Below are 22,778 nucleotides of genomic sequence, written 5' to 3' on the forward strand. Positions count from 1 at the left end.
ACCAGTAGGCTTCAGATCAGAATTTAATGTGTTCCCTGAACTGCCTCTAACACCCAGAGGAGCCAGGATGAGGTCAAGGAATGGGCCCATGTGATTCTCATGAGGTTCAGCAAGACCAAGTGCACTTTGTTCAGAGCAAGCCTGGCACCAGCACAGGCTGGGCCCAGCACAGGAAGGACATGGAATTGTTGGGGTGGTCCAGAAGAAAGACACCAAGTTTATTAAAACACCTCTCCCATGAGGACAAGTTCAGGGAGTTGAGGCTGTACAGCCTGGACAACAGTACGCTCCAGGAATAGCTGATTGTAGCCTTCCAGTACTTAAAATGGCCTTATAGGAAAGACGGGGACAAGAAATTAGAGCAGGTAGTGATATGGCAAGGAGTAATGTTTTTAAACTAAAACAGAGTAATTTCAGACTAGATACAAGTAAAAAGTTTTTTGTGATGATGGTGGTGAAATGCTGGAACAGGTTGCTCAAAGTGGTAATTTTTCCATCCATGGAACCATTCATCATCGTGATTGACAGGACTCTGAGCAACCTGATGTTGTCAAAGATGTCTCTGCTTATTGCAGTGGGATTGGACTAGATGAGCTGTGAAGATCCCTTCCAACCCAAAACATTCTAGGATTCTGTGATATGCTCCCGGTGTCAGGATTAATAGCAGATTTGATACAATCAGTTAGAAGACGCTTTAGTCGCTCATATGGTCCTGCAATGTTCATCAAAACTTAACCACTTCTGATTGATTGGTTTCCTGTTTGTTGTAGACTGTTGCTTCATATTCCTTGGAAAAATTAATTTATTGTATGGCAGAAAATATCTGCTTTTCTTCCAAAGTATATTTAAATCAATAATGGAAGTGATACCAGAGTAATCTTCTTCCAGATTAATGAGATATCAATGAGCTCTAGCTCTAGATACTTAATCTATTAATCTGTTAAAAATTTGGTTTGTTCTGGTGTGCAATGTTGGTGCACAAGACGTAGAAGCTGCTAAGAAGTTTAAGCTTAAGCTCAAGTTCTTTTTAGATTTTATATCTGAAATTTTCAGAATAATGTCAAATGTCTTTTAAGAGGTTAGTGAATGCCTGAATATCTGTAGTTAATAATGAATAACTTTTAATTTTAGTTACTGAATTACCATGTCCACTTCTCGTATATGGGGAACTAAATGTGTTTATTTGTTCCTGCATTAGTTCTTGCCCACTACACAGTTCACTTCGAAGCCATCCTTGAACACTTTCAGAGATAAGGCATCCACAGACTCTCTGGGCAACCCTTTCACAGTAAAGAATTTCAGTACCCTCACAGTAAATAATTTCATTCTAAAATTTATCCAGACCTGTCCTCTTGCATGTTAAGGTCATTCTCTCCTTCCTATCACTACATGCCCTTATGAAAAGGCCCTCTCCAACTTTTCGTGCAGGCCCACTGTAAGTACTGGAAGGTGCTCTAAGGATGCAATTGGCTTTCTGGGTTGTGAGTGCCCATGGCTGGTCACAGTAAGCTGCTTGTCCCTGAACACCACCACATCTTTTTTTCAGAAGGCTGCTCTCAACCCATTCTCTCTGCCCAGCCTGTATTGATGCTTGGGATTGCCCTGACCCAGAATCCTGCAGTTGGCCTTTTTGAATTTCCACAGTTTGCACAGGCCCATCTCTTGGGCCTGTTCTAGTTCCCTCTGGGTGGCATTCCAATGCCACACAGCTTGGTGTCATTGGCAGACTTGCTGCGGGTGCTCCCAGCTGTCCATATCACTGACAGAGATGCTAAACAGTACCGGTCCCAATACTCCCCCCTGAGGAACACCACTTGTCACTACTTTCCACTTGGACATGGAGTTTTTGATGGCAACACTTAGCCAATTCCTTATCCACCACGTGGTCTGTCTGTCAGTTATGTGTCTCTCCAGTTTACAGACCAAGATATCATGCAAAACAGTGTCAAATGATTTGCAGAAATCACAGTAGATGATATCAGTTGCTCTTTGCTTATCCACCAGTGATGTAATTGCAGAAGGCCTTTGGCTTCATCAGTTTGTTGTGGTATCATTATTTAGTGGTTGTTGGTAGTTTTTTCCTCTTTCAAAATATTGAAGATGAAATCAAGACTTTTACTGTAATGCAGATTGAAAAATGGAAAGCCATAATCTTGTTTGCTCCCTTGTTCTGCAATAAAACAATGATTTGCAGATGACAATTACTACATATGCTGTGGCGTTATTTAGTGTGAGTGAGAGAGGCATTGGGTCATTTTCAGCTATAGTAATTTTTTTTAAAGTATTGGTTTTGTGCTAGCTTAATCCATGTTTCACAATCTGAGAGCCCGTAGAAATACTTCTTGGCTCTTTTCATTATCCATTCAATAAATTTGGACTTTTTGCAGGGCCTGAAAAAGGTTTGCATTTTTTAAAATATTGAAAATTGGTGCCTGCAATTCATCTACTCTTTGGATTAAATGGTAACAGTAGTTTACAATGTATATTACCAACAGTTGTTGATGGTCAGTCATCACTGGCTCTTGCACATATAGTAAAGTATTTCACTTTTGTTTCTCTTGTTTTATACCAGAAATATAGTATGAATATTTTTAATGAAATGGTAGTTCCACAAATAACAAGACTTAACAAGATTCAGATGTAATAACAGATAACAATAACAATATTACAGACGTAATATTCCCATTCTGTTTCTTCCCTCCAAATGCAAAAATTGACAATTTGGTCAGTAATCAGTAATGTTGATTTAAAAAAAAAAAAAATTTGGTCTGTTGATTTTTGGAGCTGTTGAAGGCCTGTTTCACTTTATTGCCCATGCAGAAGAAATAGTCTCAAGGCTCCTAGTAATTCCAGTCATGGAACAGAGCAAGGTTGTGCATGTCAAGTGGAGACATCATTTCAAAATGACAAAAAAATTCCTGAATTACTGTCTGGAAATGGTATAAAGTAGACTAAGTTGATACATTTCTCAATGGGTTAGGACTGCTGTTATGTCAGGATCACTCCTTTTTCACATGTGGCATATACTAGAAAAAATATCTTGGCATCTTTCTTAGTGTGCTGGTGATCCTTTTCTCTTCTGAGAACACATTTGGGAACTCTGCCTGTTAGCAGAGATCATGAAGCATTAAAGCTTCAAGTTTAATAAACATCTAACCCCCAAATTTTACCTAGCCTTTAATTCAACTGATTTCTGATTCAGTGAACTCAAGTGAATTATTGATTATTTGATTAGAATAACATTTCATGTGGCTGTCTGTTGGTGGTGGCATTAGTGCAGAGTTTGGTGTGAGTTTATCACATGCTTTTAGGCCTTTTGTAGTTGCCTGTTTGTGAGTGCTTTAGTCCTTAATGTCCATGAAAAGTACTGCTTATGCTTTTTTTGCAAAAGAAATGCAAGAGTGTCGGAGTAAGCTGCATCACAGCTGAAAGGCAGTGCTAGTGGTGTTCACAGTTGTGCTCACTCCATGGTGATACTTCCATTAAGTTAGTGTGTTGTGTTAAATGGCTTGTTTTGTATCTAATGAAGAAATGTACCAAATGAACAAGATTAAGCAGTGGGGGGGGAAAATAGGCTTAAGAATAAATGCATTACTCCTAAAAAAATTTTAGTTAATCTTTTCCCAGACTTTAAGAGACAAAAGAAGGGCCACTGAATATTGAAATTTGCTTTGATTAGAGCTTACTAGCCTTTTATGTGGTTAAATAATGAACTCTGTTTTGAAAGAAAGACTTTAAACAGCGCTGGGTGTGGCATTCATTTTTTTCCGTGGGTTTGTTTGATAACGTAGTTTACAGCACATGTAAAAATACTGTTCTAGGACACTAAAAAAGTTACAAAGTATATGTAAATAAACACTGAAAATGGTTAATACTGACTTTTGAACAGCTCTGCAGGACATCTTTGAGCTTCTTTTCCACAGGGAAGGGTAACAAAGCAAGTATTTCTTTTATGTTCTTATAAATTATGTTCTTATAAATTATTTTCTTTGTATTTTCTTTGAATACTGTGAATACTTTAGTGCTGCTGACCCTTGTGGTTAAATGCACAAATAGCTTGGAATGTCACAATTTCTAAAAGACTGTGCCCACATACAGTTCTACACAGAAGACTGACTGAGGAATGAGCTTAGTTTATCAACACTGACAGTGTCCAAGAGATTCAGCAAAGTAGTCTTCGTAAAGGAGGCAGACTACTGCTGTATTTCAGGAGTGAATTAAAGAAATTAAATATGAATATTTTTGAGGATTTTTAAGAGAAACTGGGCTTGAGGCAGATAGAAAAGTCTTTAAGGGTCTTATGCTGTAGAACTGTTTTCAAGGAGGAGATACCAGCTGAAAAGCTGTACCAACAAATGTATCTCAATTGCCGTCCTATATGTCTGTTTTATTTTGCCTGCAAAAATTCGGTCCTTTGAACAAGCTGCCAAAGGTTCTGTGGTCTTCTAGTCTGAAGCCAGCATAGATTTTTAATAATTACATATATCTATGCTGTAAACTTGTTTTAGAATGCAGTTTATTGATTTTTAATGGTCTGGAGAGTCATAAAGGAGCAAGTTTTATTGAAAAAATATTTGAATGCAAGTGGAAGAATCATAGCATTAATAAAAACATCTTGGACAACATCAGTAGATACAACAGGGTGAGACCTAGATTGTGAATATTCTAGAACACTCAGTAAGATAAAGTACTGTTGGGAGCACTCAAATTTTTTTCCTACAGGCAAACAATTCAGTTGCAGCCTGACATTTTAGAGAGTCTTTGGGGATTGCAAAGGAGCAAAGCAATGTCCATTTCAGTAACTTAAATAGGAGGAATATATTAAGTAGGTGATAGTCATCACAAAATGAAGTAGGATGTATGATGGATTCTACTATGACCAGAAAAATTGAATAGCTTTAAAACAACTGAAAACAGAAAAACATACTGAGATGTGTTTTATGTTAATAAAGTAAATAAGACCTGTACTTATATAAAAACATCACTTTATATGTAATTAATATTTAGGAAAGGTTTGATATTTTGAACTTATTTATTTGGGGTATATTTTTCTTTTAAGGTAGGAAATTTTCTTTGTTTTCTAATGGAAAAAAGATCTTTTTGTCTAAAGTTCTGAGTGCTATAAAATGTATTACCCTATTTTTGCTCCATAGGGTCACAATAACCTTCTTAACTTTTGGTGATTTCATGGGCTTAAGTTCAGAAGTTCAGTAAGGAACTAAACCTCTCTTCATTTACAGGGAGAGTGCGTGACTTCTAAAAAAGATGTGATTCTTTGAAACTGTCTTTGAATATGTGGGCTATAACTTGACATATTTACAGTGTCTAGTGTTCCAGAATGTTAGCTGAATCTTCTTAAAAGTGTCTGTGCATTTCTTTCATAATTGCATACTTGCATGGTCTGTCTTCAGCAGCTGCATCATTCACCATGTAGACAGGCAGAGCCTTTTTGTTACAGAGACTTCTAGAGTTATGCTGTTGTTTAGTACTTTTTCTACACTTCTCCATTTTTCACAAGACTGCTACTTTCTACGAAATTTGATGGAAAAGGAGAGTGTAGAAATGAGGAGGTTGCTAGAGAAAGAAGAAGCTTCCAAACTACTATTCATTTAGAGAGTCAACAGACAGCTATGTATTTGTACATATTGTGTATGTTGGCCTGCCACTTAGCTTATGAATACTTAAAACCAGCCATATTTCACATCATGTTGTTTATGCAGTCAGAGAGAAAACACGGAGTGAAGCTGAAGCAAAAGCAGGAGTAGAAAAGGATGAGAAAAGGGGTCGTAATGCTCTGCAGATTAGTGTATTAGCTGATATTATTTTGCTGCTCACAGACCTCACACTTTCATAGATTATAGCTTTCATAGATCATAGCAGTGTTTGTTGTCATACTCAGGTGTTGCTGCCTAGACAGATCTCTACCTTGAATCATTGCCTTTGGTACATGTTTCCTGTCTCTTTTGAAAACTCTTGGTGTTATAAGAGCAATGAAAAATACTTTTTACCTGATGTTTGCCACCTTTTTATTTTAGAGGAAAAAAATCTGGTCTTTCCTCTGATGATAAACATCTTAATTGATAATAATTATTTTAAGGCTACTCAGATTATGATCCTTTTCTGCTTTGTTTTTGGTCTGTAAGCCACATACAAATAGTGTCCGTTGAGTATAAGGTACTTGCTGTATTCACATACTTTGTAGCCTGAGGACCAGAAAAACCTGAGATGGATAATGTTGCCTTTGAAATGGTGAACTGAGTGCAGGGCTAGAAGTCTAATAACAGAATCAGGGTTAAAATTCTTCATCTGAAAAAATTCTTTCCAAGGAAGTGCTACATGTTGCTACTGATAATTGTCATTATTTCTGTGCCACCTCTACCTTTTCCTTTTTTTTTCCTTAATTGGCTACTATTACTGTGCTATAGTTTTCTTTTTTTCTTTTTTCTTTCTTTTTTAAGAAAGATTTGGTGAGGCATGCAACATCAGCTAGACTGATACATCATTCTGAGGATATAACAACGAATAGTCAGAAATTCAGTGATTGGTGTGGTGGAACTGTATGTATCAAATTAGATTAAAGGATAGTGTTTTGCCTTTTGTATTTCAGTGTTTTCCCTTAGACTAACCTGTTAGTAGGCCAGTTTTAATTTTTTGTCCCTCATTCTCTTTTTGGCATAGAAGAGCTGACCAAATCCATAAATTAAGATTTGCTTGTAGCAGTTCAGTACTAGCATGATAACTCTATCACATGTATGAAATATAGCTCAAAGAAAACAGCTGCTTATCTTTACTATGCATTCCTCCAAATAAGATACGCTTTTATTTGGTTTTTTCCTTCTTTTTTTTAACTGTAGAATAAAAGGTCCTTTTCTAGGAAAAAAGCATTCTTACTGTTCTATAAAATAATTTCTCATTTATGGACAAGAAATAAAAATGGGAAGTTAGTGTTAGAAACACTGGTGTTGGTGGAATATATTTGAGCTTCCTGGCTTCTGAATTTGAAAGCTTGAATTTTTTTGCTAAACATGTCACAGGATCAGATGATAGCAAGAAAAAGATTGCTTATATGTTTGTGTACATACAAAATTGACCTTTATGATGCAGCTTGACATCTAAACACTAAAAGCAGTCATTTGTTTTGACAGCAGAATTAATTGAGGCTAAAACAGTCGAAATTCCACTTGTATCAAGCTGTTCATTAGGAACTGCTGTCTGGCTTTAGTGCTGTCAGAAAAATAACCTGTTCTGCTATGACTAAATAGCAGAATGATGGTCGGTCCACTGAATTTGAGAGAGAGGTTGAATAAACTTTCTACTGCGGAAACAATTCAGAAGTGACACGCTGCAAGGGGGGTCAGAATGTGCATTGATATCCAGCTGAGCTGTCAACTGGCACTGAGCCAGGCACGCAAAGCTTTGCCATTTGAAGCAGCATGTGAAGCATATGCAGTTTAAAAAATTGTCCTCCTTTCATGCATGATTTACACTCAGACAAACTTTTGTTTTTGTTGAAAAGAAGAATATGGTTTGTTACTATATTTGTATCTACAGGTACAGATTTATGGAGTATTTTTAAAAGATTTTGCTGAAACAGATATGTTAATGTTTATATGTATGCATACATGTGTGTAAACTGAATCCTCAGGCTGCGGGCAAAGGCAGTTTTCAGGGGGTATTCTGAGGGTCTGAGTGTTTCTGGTTACTGAGAATTATGTGAAGTTAGTACTAGTATAATGTCACTTTCTGTCATGCCCCCTTTAAGATGGAAAGGGCACAGTTTTCAAAAGCAGATGCAAATGTAAAGCAGTTCTTATTTGATTTGTTGACTTCTTGATTTGTTTAACTTTTTAGCTCTGTGGGATTTTCCAGTTCATTGATATACTTACTGGGGGCACTTTTTCAGGGTATGGCATAATATTATGTTTTTCTTACTAGTAATATTGGCTGACTTTTGCTTTTGACTTGTTTATTTAAGAATCCAAACAGTAATTTTTTTTTCCTCTCAATTGAGGAAAGTGGGAGTTATTTTATTGTTTTGACATTAGCAAAACATTCTCCTAGACCTCACAGAGGTTTTATGTAGAAGTTATACAGACAGGCTAGAAAACCTGTATCTAGGATTTTGTGGAGAGGTTTTGTCTGGCTTTTTTCCTAGTAGCAGGTATAAGATACTGGTTATAAAGATAGTTTCTGTAGTTGAATATTTTCTGAAAGTACTGTTCCCATAGATGTGAACTAAATATGTAGGAGATTCTGTAAGATAATGTACAGTGCAATTACATCTTCTTCATTTGTCTGTCAATAAGAACATTATCTCCTTATTGCTAGCTATATACTCTACCATTAGGGGCACAAAAGCTCACATACTCACACGCCACTTGTAACAAGAGAAGCATTTTGTGTAGTTATTGAACAGTCTAGGAGATGCATTCTGAGATGCATTCTTACTCACTGGTGCTTCATTTATGTAAGTTTCCATTCTTGTAAATTATGAAATTAACTAAAATAAAAATTACACTGTATTATATTATTGTATAAATTATATTTATACAAATTACTTTTTTCTGTTACAGCCAACAAAAGCTGCTTTATTTTCAAAAGCCTAAGAACTGACCCAGTCCTGGTGTATTTGCTTTAGTCTCTTGTCAATTAGCAGCTGTCTGCCTCTGTGTTTGTGAAACCATACTCTGTTTGCTTTCTCTTCTTGTCCTTATTCTGTCCCAGCTGGTAGAATACTGTGAGCATTCAAAAAGTCAGTGCAGCTTGCAGTAATGCTTGCTAGGAATTTCTATGTACAGTTAGAGGAGCTTACTGATTTTAATGTCTGCTTCCTTTGTAGAATACTACTATTTCTCATTAGCATCCAGATAGCTAGGTATATATACTTCAGTAATGGAAATCCCACTAGATACTCATGTCTCTTTCTATTACAAAGGCTAACCTTCATTTATGCACTGTATTTATTAATTTTTTTCTATTTTGTGTATTTACAGTATCAAATACATACAATTCTGTATAGAAGTATTTGAGGTGTTAAAGCCAGTGTTACCAAAGTATGGATTAATATAGCAGCAGGGAGAGTAGACTTTCGAAACTTGTGGTCTCATTGCAACAGAACATTAAATCAGAGAACTTTGCAAGGATTGGACTAGTTCTCAGCTATAACTTTTTTATTTACTCTGAAAAAAGTCTTGAAATGTCTTTTTTTTTTTTTACAGTACTGCTGTAGATTTAGAATTTGGTTTTGCATTGATATGAACGCTTGAGAATGGGCTTCCTTTTCAATTCACATTATTGTCTTGTTATGAGAAAAAGAGCAAAGGAAATTTTAGTGCTTTGATTGCAGTACTGCCAAATAGCAGTGTTATCAGCATTATCACCTGCACTGCAGTATGTCACCATTTAGATGGTTCTTTCAGTGCCTTAGTCTATCATGTGGCATGGACGTCAGTCCGCAACATCAACACTACTTCTTAAATGTGAAACAACTGTTTTTCTTTCTTTTAATGTTGCAGTGGACAGTGAATCTGTTACTTGCATCAAAAATTTTAGCCATTGTAATCATCCAGATTTTGAGCTGAAGTCCTTGTTGGTGTTAAGCCTTTGTCTACGGTACAGTCATTGGGCACAAGTCTGTTCTGGAAACTTTTTGCCTCCTAGAGGTTATAAGTCCACCTTAAAAACTTCATGTAGTTGTTAAAGAAGTTATTGAGCTACCAGGACATAAGTTTGCATGTTTTAACTTCTATTTGTATATTACATCTGTCTGGCAATCTCCATTAATGTCAATTCACCTGTAGTTCTTGACTATAGTAACTTCTGACTTCTTGACTTCTGATTAAGGAATATAAAGATATGCATTATGGTGTTGCAGAGGAGAAAGCTTTCTGAGTTGGGATTTCTTTTAGAGTTTGTGGGAATTTTTTTTCAGTGCTAATGCAGCTGCTTTTGTTTCCATGTTCTACACAGACAGTGGGCAATGCTGGAAAACTTCTTAAGAAACTATCTGAATTCCTTATTGATGCTATGCTCCTATAAAAATATGTGTGCCTAAGGCCTTACGGCTGACTAGGAGACTGCAGCTGGTTCTAGCAGAGGACAGTGTGGTGACAACACACAGTTCTGGCTGGACAGCAGTATTATCACCTCTTTGGACTCAAAGACATCTGTCCACAGGAGACTGCAGCTGTTATTATTGAAAGCTTCTCACAGCTATCCTGTTTTCTAAGTTAGTACACTATAGAGTGCCATAGTAGAAAGGAAATGTCTATTTCTGAAATGTTACTTTGATTAAAAATACTATGGCCAAGGCAAAATGTGTTACTCTTTATGGCAGACATATAGAGAGCAGAACTGTTGGGAGGTCTGAAGTTACAGAACAAAATTTGTCAGAAAATTTAAAACTGTTAAACATTTCACTCTGCTCCATTCAAAAGGGCAAACTGAATGTACAGAATATTCTTAGCTGGAAGGCACCCACAAAGATCATCAAGTCCAACTCTTAAGTGAATAGCCCACATAGGGATTGAACCCACAACCTCAGTGTTAATAGCACCATGCCCTAACCAACTGAGCTATATAGAGACAGCCACTGAAATGAATTTCTGAAATTCCAAAGGAAGAAGGGCTTTATACAAATTTGAGTAGGAAAGGTAAGTTACTACCAAAATAGGTTTTTGAATTGTAACTGGTTCACATGATATCTGTGTGTTTCTGTAGTAAAGGAAGAATGTGTTTTCAAATATAAATTCTTACAAGGCACAAAAAGTTCACTTTTAAAGGCAAGTGTTTTATCCAAGCATAATGGAAAAAAAATAGATGAACTTAGATGTCTTGTTGAAGAAAATCTTTCCTATCTGCATATTTTAGAAGTGGAGGTTAAGATATTGATCTGAAATATGGATAAGCTGTATTTGAGCCTTCATTATTTCTTTTAATCATTGGTGTAAAAGTTTTAAAATTAAGAGGATCACTCTTAGAAAGGGTAAAGAAAAGTAGAAAGGGTAAAGAAATGGTGGAATTCTGAAAAAGCCTGAATATTTTATTCCTCTGAAAATATATTAAAGTCTCAGTGTTTACAGTGTTCTTTCTTTTGCTTTAGGGATGAGTTTCTGAATTGAATAATTAGACTTGCATTTGAAGTCATTTACTAATTGAAATTTAAAGTTCTGTTAAGACTGCTAATTGAGATATGTCTTAATACTCTGCTTTCAAGAGTGTCATTTGGAAGCCAAACAATTACTTTATGATAAGTGAGATATTGATGGGTTCTAGTCCAAAATTCTGATCCTGTTGTTTTGCAAACATTTAAATTTGTTTTTACTGATTGGAAAATTTTGCAAACTCAGTCTTAAATACAGTAAATATAAATTAATACTTTGAGCATCATAATTTAAGAAAAATAGAAGTCATTCAAAGTATTTTTCCCCTCTGTCTTATCTGTAATGTGTCTGTACATAAACTTGTGTCCATGCTATCATAATGTTTGTAGAAAGGTAAGTAATAAGCCCTGTGGCACAGTGATAGCATGCTAAATTTTTTCTTCTGTGGATACAGATACAAGGTAATGCAACATGGGCTGGAAGAAAAGGTGCCTGCCTGCATGTGCTCTCCCTCTGTTTTCATTGCACTTCCACAAGTGCTGGTATGATTCTATCATTCCCTGAACAAGATCCTACAGAAACTCACACTGTTTTCTGTATACATGCTTCCTAAAATGTCTCGTAGTGAGATTAAATAAATTCTAGGTTTAGAAATATATAGGAATAAATGAGGCTTAGGACATGAATTAGCAATGGTAACTGACTGTTAATTTGTGGCAAATGTAATGTGAGGAATTTCTTTAAATCCAGAACTTAGCTAGTATTCTTTTCTTGGTCCTATTGGGTCTCAATGATTTTTTGAAAAAAAATTATTTATTGCTGTGTTTAAGGTTTTACGTGCCACTTCTAATTGTGTAGGCAATTGGCTGTGGAGAGGAAACACTGGAACTAGCAATGCAGGGTTAGAAAAAGTGTGGCTTTCAAAATTAGGGCTATAGCTTTTCCTTTTTCATTTTTACTTATACCATTCTTGTTCATTAAAAGAAGGTAGATTGAAAGCCTTACACTGATGCTATATTATAAATGCAATTTTGAATGAGGACACCAATTAGATATAGGCAATTGAATTGTAATTAGATGACGACTAGTATTTTAATTTTTCAGTATGAAGGAGTGAAAAAACTGCTCTACGTATGTGATTTTGAGTGTCTTTGGCCATTGGCAGAGTAATTGTGCCTTTCAGTTACTACCAACATTTGTAATTAGTTTATCTCATATTTTCAGGAAATATTACTTGTCATTAAAAAATATTAAATTTGACCTAATGTTTATCTTCATTGTCATTTCTTTAAGGCCCAATTGAGTTTGAAGAGTGTAACACGTCCAGTGTAGCCGAAGGTGAGTTGCCGTAGCATAGTTATTTACACAAGAATGCTGTGGATTAGGACCTGAACTGTGAAGCAAAGGGTACTCAGTGTGTGAGTCTGTATAACTTTTAGATGTTCCAGTAGGCTAAAATGCAGTTTTTCTTTTGAGAAACAAACTTCAATGACAATAAGACTGATGCCTTGGATTTTAGCTTTTATATTTTTCAGATTCTCTGCTGCCTGGTATGTACCTTTGAAACTTCGTATTAGGTATTATTAGGTTCGCTTAACAGGGTAGTTAGGCAAAACTATCCTTTCCCAAGTAGAGAATCAAGGACAATTGGACATTACCCAAAAAGCATAAACAATGGTGAAGAGCAAGCCAGGGGCTTAAACTTCAAGACCTGGAGCTGTAATTGGACAATTGAACCCAATGTGTAGATGAACTAAAACTTACAAAAGTATAAAACTCGTGACCAGGATCCATCTTGGATACATCCTGGGTGTAGCCCTGGCCAGGCTCTTCTACATTTAGCTCTGTCTAGTCTCTGTTCCAGATCAGCCTTTCTGGGCATCAAGGCCTATAAAACCTCTATAGGACTAATGCATTAAGGTCTGATAATTTGAGTGTTTCTTACAAGTAAACTTTGGCTAGCACTTTGTCTTTGCAGAGGTTTGGATTTGATTCAGTTATGAATTCAGAGCGTTGTAGCTTAATTTGCAAGTGTCAAAACAATGGGCTCTTCCCATTGTTACTGTGTCAGTTAAACTAAGCCCAATGTAGTGTTCTAGTTGCAAAGTCTTTCTTTGTTGGTGCAGCTTTTTTTACTTAGGGGATTGTTTAAAGTGGTTAAGAACTGCTTGCTGTCCATAAGCTATGTCTTTACTTGTGGGACAGAGGAGTCAGCAGTCTAAGTTATAGCATCCAAAAACTTTTTTAAGGTGCCAAGATTTTGGCTGAGACTTAAAATCCCTTGTAACTGAAGCAGAGAGGACCCATGTTCAGAGATTACTCTCATACTTCATTTGCCATTATTTTGGTCTGCATAAGACATAGAGGAAAAACAAAGCCCAGACATTTAAAAATAATCTTGGAGAAAATTACGTGCCTCAGTATATATTGCTGACTCTACAGCTACCTGATTTGAGAAGTTTGGAGTTATTGAAAATTTCTAGGAGCAGAAAGGTTCCTTATGTGCTGTTTAACGTATTTTTGTAAAGGTAAATATAATAAAGTGCTTGAATTAACAGTGGTTTAATTTTGGAAACCAAATTATTTCTACCATTCTGCTCAAAAGCATGCTGTCAGTAGAATCATGCATCAAAACCAAATTGTAGGCTAGTTGGATCAGATGCTTGCACTTAGTCATTTTGTTTGGCAGTCTACTTTGCCTCAGCAAACATTGTGAACAAGCAGATGTGGCAGTAAGTCTGAGGGAATGTTTAGGTGTATAAAATTAGTTTTAGTCCATTAAGTGGGAGTGAAAGCAATGAAAGTACTTTATTCAGTACTGTAGCTATAGGTATCCAGTGCTAAAAGCAGGGAAGAAACAAAAGGGGAGAAGTGTAATTCCAAACTCTGTGAGAACCAGTCTTGGAGCTGGATACAGTAGTGAGAAATCATGAACTCACATCAACTGGAAATCCAAGAAACACTTTTATTTTTAACAGGACCGAGATCCTACTTTTGAGGAAAGAAGGGAGCTTGCAGCTCCTGGGAGCACAGGGGGCAGAAGAAATAACGACAGGGTGTTGAACTGCAGTAGGTGGGGAAGGCAATGTTCAGTTTCTCATCCGTCACTATTCAGGATCGCCTGGAGCAACAGCTCCTGTTGAGTTTTTGTGAGCAGAGTACTCTTCCTCAAAACTATCTATTAAAGAAAACAGAGTCTGTATACCCAACTTGGAGATTCAAGTCAGTTTTTTAAGAATTTTATTACTAATGTGTTGAACCCTATTTTGATTTTTTTAAATTGATGTTTCACTTAAAGCAAATTGGAATAATGTTCCCTTAGTTTGGCTCCATACCTATCTCCATACTTGTGGCAGCATTTAAAATACTGGATTCATATGCATCTGTGTTTGACATTGCTGAATATGCATTTATCTCTTTGATCTATAAATGAAAAGTGTTTGTTCTATAGGAGTAAAACCACGGAAAAGGAAGCCTTTTGGTTTATCAGGAATAATGAAAAAAGAAAAAGATACTGAATCTGTGTAAGTATATTTCCACCCTGAAGCCTTGTTTGGTATGAAAACTAGTAATGGGGATAAAAAAGTATGCAATATTTAAACAAAAAAGGGTTTATAACAGCAGTTTAAAGGAATGCAATGAATACAGAAGCATCACAGTTATTTACAATTTTTTTGACCAAGTAACAAGTGTATTCATAGTAGTCAACTCATCTTTCTACAATGTTTTCTACAATGTCAGCGTTGTAGATAATGTAGTCCTCATTAATCCTAATAAAATATGTCTGTGCGTGGTAAAAGTACTGGATGGCTATGTTTGCAGAATTGAAGCTTCAGGTATTCTTCTGTTAGAAAAACTTCTACATATACTGTCGAAGGACAGAAAAATGCAGTATGTCATGAGCACACTCACTTCTCAAACGCCATCATTTCAGATCAGGACTGATGTCCCAAATATACCCTATGCCATATTCTTTGCATGTACTCAGTCTCCCCAGAGTTAATCTGTGCAAAAAGTGTGTTTGAATATCAGTTTTGAGGTGAATTAGTCACAGTGTCTGTTGTATTTGTGGTCAGTGTATGTTTTTCATAATTTCTACATGTATTTTCTCAAGAAGACAGCTTACAGTTTGACAAATTTGACAATACAGAAATATTCCCAGAGGCAATATCTGCATAAATACTTTTTAAGATTAGTTTTTAAAGTATTTTACCAGTGTTAGTTTTTCTAACATACTGTGGAAAAATTCGTTACCTTAGAACAGCAGGTGCTAATAGTATTTTGTTTCTATATTCACACACTCTACAAAAGAGACTTGCTTCTGAAATCTGAAATCTGAAAGAAAAATGTGTAATGGCATGATATCAATCTCCTAAATGTGCCATAGGCACATTTACAGAGATTCTTGCATTAAACCATAACTACTAAATTAACTAGAACATCACAAATAAATAAAAGAGGATTCATTATGTGTTTACATAATATATTCTAATACTTCTTTTATGATCTCTTTAGAGATATAGATTGCTAGTCTGTATTTTGTCTGATTTAATCTTCAGCTGATGATCTTTTTATGGACTGGAAATGATGAAATTCTCATCAGAAGCTTCTCTGCACAGAGAAGACCAGTCCTGCCTTGGTCTTGTGTTTTATTAGTCTGTAGGCTTGTTTAGTTTGTGTATGGCAAGCTTTCTACATCTAGAAAAGCTCTCATGGTTAGCAGGCTTTTTGGTTTGTCAAGATAGTTTAAAAACTATCTTGATGCCTGAACCAGTTGATGCCTGAACCGGTGTGTCTTGTAATGGTTTTAATTCAAGGAATCACCACACAGGGTGCATTCTCTTACATATTGCTGTAGTGTAGCCAGGGATTTCACTACTAACCACTACTTTGCATGATATGGTTATTTCATTTTTTATCTACAATCCTTAAATTCCCTTATAAGACCTCCATTTTCTGAAATATTATAGCAGAAGCATGACCCAGTTCTTTAATTTAAAAAGAATGATCTAGTATATCTAGTTATTTAAAAGTACTTTCATCTACAGCTTGATGTCCTTATTCTCCACGCCACCAATGTTTGTAAACTGCTGTGTTTTTCTTTCATCTATAGAACAAATCCTGAGAGATGCTGGTAGTACTCCTCTGAGTAATACTAGATCTGCCGTTTCTGTTTGAGATCTATTAGCTCACTGATTTTGGAAACCTTCATTGCGGGCTGAAATATATTCATTCATTTGCCTCATATTTCACATTTCTCAACTTTCATGTACCTCAGGCTATCTTGTTTGCATGCAGACACTTTTTGAAACCACGTCTCTCAAGGGAAGAATATACTTTGTCTTTTCAAGCAGTAAAATATCTTTCAGAACAGCTCTATTGCTATGAAAGATGTAAAGCAACTAGAAATTTGATCACATGTGTCTTCTCTTGTGTGAGGCCTTTCAGAGAAGATGGAGTCCTTCATCTCATTGTCATTTCTTTAAGAAGCTTTACTGAATTTTGTATTAATGCTTCCATATTAGCAAATTTTTTGCACTTGTTTTTAACACACTGTAGTAAAAGCTACATTTTTTGCTTTTAACCCATTTAATTTTTCAGAGATGTTTTAGATTAAAATATATTTTTTTCCATGTGCTTTTTTCTATATATGCATGTGTAGGATGTTCAGACTAATGATACAAAAACACTCTTTATTCAGTTACACCATCACGATTTGTCAGCGTGCAAATTAGAAAGGACTTGTATGCTACTCAAGTATTCCCACATTCTGTAAATGTAATTGCTTCTGCTTTTTGAAGACATCAGAGAGAATCAGTGTCATTCATTATTTTATGTACTACTGCTCAAATTGAAGTTGCAGTTGAAAAGTGTAACACTTGTGAATAATGTGCTTGCAACCACTGCCTTCCTGCGGACAACTTTTTTTTTTTTTTTAAGTGCTTTTTAGGACGTTATTTTGTTCAGCATCTTCTAGTACTTAACTGCAACTGTGCTTGACAAACACAAACTAAGAATGAAACTCTAAAGAGGAAGCTCTGAATTCCTCTGAAGAAGATCTTAATTTCTTTGTGAACTGGATTTTGTCAAAACATTTTGCACTTGCAGGTAGACTCTTTTCATTAGGACTGGTGACTTCTGCTTATCGCATCCATCAAACATGAAGACTTGAAACTTAAAGTATATTCATCTAGAACATAGTGTGGTAGTCCTCACTTTCCTTGATATTTTTGTTATTATTTTTAATTCTTTTCACTAATATGTGAGTTTGGTTTTTTCATAATTTCTTCTGAGTTTTTCTTCTGCAGTGTTTTGAGCATAAACTGTCAGGTATTATTTAAATTTCATTCAGTTAAATGTGGATTATTTTAAGTAAAAATTTTAAGAGTTTGAGAGGCAAAAGGGTCAAATACACTGTTTTAAATTCATTTAAAATATTGAAGGAAATTTTGTGTGAATATAATAAGTTGTGCCTTCTATAATTGTAAATTTTCTTTTTTTTTTTTTAATAGGGAGTGTCCAGATGCAGACTCAGTTGTAAGTAGATTAATTACAAAATAAATGCATATGCTTATACTATGAAGCCCTACAATCTGATGAAACTTGCATACAGTCCTGCAATTCATCTGATCGATGATTTCATATTTTCATAGCATACTAGAAGTGTTAATTTTGTGCAGTATATGATCTTCAGCGCTATGTACAAACAAGTGTTAGTAATGCATTTTTGTTTCCTAACAATATTAGGTTTTAAGCAAGTGTTTTCACTGCAAATATATGTTACTTTATTTTTCAGCTAATGGTTTGAATTCCTTGGCTAATAGATTCTAAGAAAGAAAAATATTTAGTTTATTATGGACTCAACTTTGTGTTGTCATATTCCTCTGCTTACTACTTTTTCTTTTGAGAAGTCCTTCTAATATTGACTGGGTTCTGCTTTACCACTGGCAATAGAGTGTAGGAACACACTGTTTAAAATATGACTTTAAATGCAGCATTTCTAAATGCACTTTATTAATGGTCTAGTTTTCATTACTGTTTGTTAGATCTGTGAGATGCCTTACAATTTTTTTTTAGTCAATTCAGGTAAGTGACCATTTCAAATTAAATATGTTAATGATTTTTATTTCCTTAATTTAGTCTTTTCTTTTTATGCAAACAGTTATGTTCTCTTGAATTAATGTATAACAAAGATTGTAACTCCCTGTAGCTATGTTTGGGAAAAATCTACAGAGTAATCTAAGTGATTTTCTTTAGACTTATTTATTTTTCATTCATTTATTTAGGTGCAAATTATATTACACAATTTTATTTTGTGGATTTTCTTATTTTTATTTGATAACTAGGAGGTTTTAGTATCTAACATTAAAATTTATTTTGAGAAACATCTAGTAAAACTATCTTTCTAAATGGGGAAATTTTTACCACAAAACAGAACTGTATGTGTAAGAGAAGATGTCTAATTCTTGCCAAGACAGTTACTTTATATTGTGTTATTTTATATTGACTTAGAGCAAGTTTCTTTTCTTGGGTGCATTTAAAAGACAGTAACAATAGAAGTATCCTTATAATTATCATTTAATTATATAAAATAATTTGACAGTACATGTTGAGTCATTGGAGTGAACCACAATGTGATTTGAGTTGCAGTATTTATTTTCTTTGCTTATTTTGGCCTCCATGTTTTTTGAAAACAATTAGTTCAAAAAACTCAAGTATAAATTGGTTTGGCAATCTGTCTGGCTACATGAGGCACACCATATGATCATCTAGATTAATTGTTGATACTGTTGTTTTGTTGTTTTTTTTTGCCTGCTTAACATTTTATGACTGCATTTGGAACTTAAAATTTGGTCTGTGGTTTCTGCTTGCTTTTTTCAAGCCACAGTAATATTCTGTATAGTGATTTAATGCTTTAAAAGCAGAAGTTATTATTGTAATTGTTGTGAAAAAATGATGTGAGATTCATTTCACCCCTAATAAACAAGCAATCCAAAGTGCTTTTATGTTTTAAGGTTGGAGTCCTCATATGAAAGGTCTCATTTCAAATGCTTTTAATTTTTCTTTTCTTTTACTTATGGGTTTCCTTCTTGTTTAATTTTTCAAACCTAATCTAAATACTTTAAACAGCCTCTATCATCTCTAAGAGGATTTGTTTTGTATGGATATTTGCAACAAATTATGCATTTCAAGAAATTGAACTTGGAAGACTGTTATTAACCAAAAATATTAAAGCAATATTAATTTGGGTTTGATTGCTAGGAAATACTGAGGAACAGACCTCAGAAAATTCAACTGAAGATGTCCCAGTTATTATTTTTTCAGTTTTGGTCACTCACAGAAAATCTGTCTGGCATATATATGATTAATGTGATCATTTTTTAAAAGGTGGCGTTTGTTTATTTGTCAAGAATTTTAATTGTGTGACAAGAATGTAAGCGATCACTAGTCTTCAATTATGTATAAGCACCAAGGTAAAAATATTGCAAATTTTCAAGTTAAGGATGTAGCAAGAGCTGATTTCTATATATTATCTACCAGTTCTGTGTGCTGCTGTGAATCTTTGAACATACTATGTAGACAATATCATGAAGGTGCAAAATGTGTAACGTAGTCTATCAGACTTCTATTCTGTTTCCAAAAACAAAATGGTGAGACGAGTCAAAAATGTCTTTTGTCCCAAAATCCTCTCAAACTTATATGTGGTGAGACAGATATGCATATGCTTATCCTTTTTGTGGTAGCTAGATTATGTATACTGGAAAATGGAATTAATGTTTTATTAATTCAGTATTTTTTTGTAATGGCTTTTAAAGGTTTTTGTGGGCTCATTAGTAGGCAGCTGTGGACTGAGAACTGGTATTTGTTAAAAAAGTTGAGCACTTCAATAAGCAGTGTCTGTTTAAATATAGGTGACAGAATCTCATGAGATTTAAAATTCCTGAGTTTTTTATATGTCAGTCTATAGCGTAACTTCCATTAAGCTAAAGCTTGATAATTAAGAAAAATTGAAAGTCTGTAGTAGAAAGTGTATGCATTGGAAAGAGATAGCAATTGAAGACTGACTCTGTATGGGGGTTTTCCTTCAGAACGTTTATCTAAAGGCTGAAGTGTCTTGTTTCCCATGAGTTTTCCCATGTCTCTAGAGATGTTCTCTAGGAAGATATGAGATCTAAAAGAAACTTTTATTTCAGGGAAACATTTGCAAGGTTCTACTTGTGTCCAGTAAGATCTGAATTGGGATTACAACCCTTCCCTTGGTTAGGATCCTTGCTGATCTCCTTTTTCTACTTCACTGCCTATTTTCACGAAGACTGTAGTAATGTAATTATCTTTGAGTTCTCTGTTCTTTCTGTCAAATCCATTTGAAATTGTCCAGTAAGTTCAAAAGTAATTAAGAAGGGAGTCACCGATGTTCAGAACATAATGCTGAAAGTTTTTTTTTCATGGGAAACTGAAATGCAAGCACATATCAGGGCATCTGAAACTTTTCATTAGCATCTTCATATGTGAATGTAGCATAATTACGATTATGTAGAATTATAGACCATTTTTTTATGTTGGGAACTGGCTGAATTTGGAACCATTAATTTCTGAGAGGTGGAACACAAGAGTAATCTAATATTTATTGAAATTCAAGTATTTTTCCTTATTTGCATTTTACAGTATTGTGTTCTGGCATTTTTCAAATAGTTGCTATTGAGGACAAGGCTCTCTGTCACAGCACAAGACAGGGGCACTTTGAATTCCCATTTTACTTTCTTTCTGCATTTCTAACAATAGGAGAAACTGTCTGTCTGCTCTCTTCTTCTCTGTCTTTTGGGTTAATAGGCACCCTAAGGAGAGGAGGCCAATATTATGCCTCTGTCTTAACCTGAGTATATGGCAGAGTCAAATTTACATCACAAATATGTCAAAAGTGGAGAGCCTTTTTGTTCGCTTGTTCCAGCCTATGAGCTTCAGCTGCTTACTTTGAGTCCTCATCCGGATTACAGGAAGCCAGTTGAGTTCTGGCAGAAAAAAATAGAGTAAGCTGTTCAGCTGCACTGCATTTTGAAGCATACCCTCAGGAAAACTTGATAAGAGCTCTCATAACCACTGTAGTTTTCCTGGCAGAAGAGAAAATATAAAGAAATAAAACTAAGGCATAGTGATGGTTCTTTGCTTCTTGACTGATGACCAGCCTGTCAGCAGCACTAGTGTTGCAGAGGAAGGGCCAAATGAAGTTGCTAGACTACAATGCTCTGTATGGTCCTCCCTTGTCTTTGTATGTAGCTCAGAGACACTAATGACATTGTAATGGTGTGGCTTCTTCAATCAGTTTTAGATGACAGATGGGACAGAGCAAGGAAACTGAAATAAAATTTTCACCAAAGCTAAAAAATGTGTTTTGTCAATAGAATGCTTGGTCGTCAACCGTCTTATACAGGAAATTTTATTTTACTTATCAAAGCCTTATGTTTTATGTCTTTGAAAATTTATTAACCCCAGAAAGCCTGTAGAATATGCCATGGCAAAGATAAAGGTACATGACCTAAGTTTCTGGCATATGTTTAAAGCTATATAAGATCTCAGTTAATGCCTTACATCTGCAAACATGGGGAAAACTGACTTTTATAGCTACATATTCAGTTGCTTAACAGAACCTCAGAAAGGCTTCCTGGAAGTCCACCACTTCCAGTTGCTTTTGCAGTTGCTTTCTTTCTAGTTGCTTTGCAAAGTTCAGGTCACATGCATAATGAAGTTATTAGGAGGTTTTTGACTGCAAAGAACACTACACATGTTTGTGTAGGGGACTAAAGCAGACCTCCATCCCCATTGTATTAATAACAAATTTTCTCAAAGGCCAAAGTTTGCAAAGATCATAATCTTGTGTGTTGAAGTTCAAAAATTATACATGTAGGTTGTGAACTTAACCTCTGATCAGTATGGTAGGCAAGTCAGGTCTTACCTGTGTTGTGTGCCTGATATTTAAGATACACTGTTATTCATGACATAACATATAGTTCTTTGTAGGAGTGTGGAAGAGGGAGTAAAAATTAGTCAAATAAATGTAAATGCCTTCATTAACATCAGAATACTGAATATGTGTCTCTCTCAGGTTGCTGTGTTATCTACCACTGTTATTAAATGTAGATTTGCAAATGAAATGTTGGTGTTTCAGAAAGCCCATTCATCAGTTCAACCATTCAAAATATTGAGAACAGTATTTTGAAATTACTACTCAACTTGTAAGATTGTGAGGTATCATTTTACTTATTTGTGACACAATCTTCTTTTGTCTATACAAAGGTATATCAAGTATCTATTCCACCAATTTTTGATGCTGATTTACATAAACATATGAATTCAGTATCTAGTTAATTAAAGCAACTGTTAACAATGATCATAAATTGGCACAAGATCAATCTGGATGACTGACAAGGCTGGAAATACAAAGCAAATTATTTATGTGTGTATATGCTGTTTTATGTGAGATGTTTGATATTCTTTCAATTTCAAACATCTGTGTATTTAAATTTCAGATATAGGAAAAAATTGCAAATTAAGTTTTCTAGATAGGGTTTGAAAAGAAGTGATAGCATAGAATAGCTGAAAGAGAAGGAAGGAATTTTCTTCTCCTGTGTTCAGAACTTAAGCTGTACAGTATTCATCTCTGTTACGTACATGAAGTTG

At 35.0% G+C, this 22,778-nt stretch overlaps 1 protein-coding gene across 11 annotated transcripts in view; it reads left to right on the forward strand.

Annotated features, from left to right (window-relative positions):
- The window catches only part of FCHO2 (FCH and mu domain containing endocytic adaptor 2), an 82,673-nt gene that overhangs the window by 26,579 nt on the left and 33,316 nt on the right, over positions 1-22,778 (forward strand). For all 11 annotated transcript variants that reach the window (XM_039729838.1, XM_039729842.1, XM_039729843.1 and 8 more), the window contains exons 9-11: positions 12,396-12,440; positions 14,554-14,626; positions 17,615-17,639. In XM_039729838.1, coding sequence (XP_039585772.1) covers positions 12,396-12,440; positions 14,554-14,626; positions 17,615-17,639 — 143 coding nt within the window. The remainder of the gene's footprint in view (positions 1-12,395; positions 12,441-14,553; positions 14,627-17,614; positions 17,640-22,778) is intronic.

This window comes from Passer montanus, unplaced genomic scaffold (assembly GCF_014805655.1).
Source record: "Passer montanus isolate IOZ18808 unplaced genomic scaffold, ASM1480565v1 scaffold7, whole genome shotgun sequence".
Classification (NCBI taxonomy): domain Eukaryota; kingdom Metazoa; phylum Chordata; class Aves; order Passeriformes; family Passeridae; genus Passer; species Passer montanus.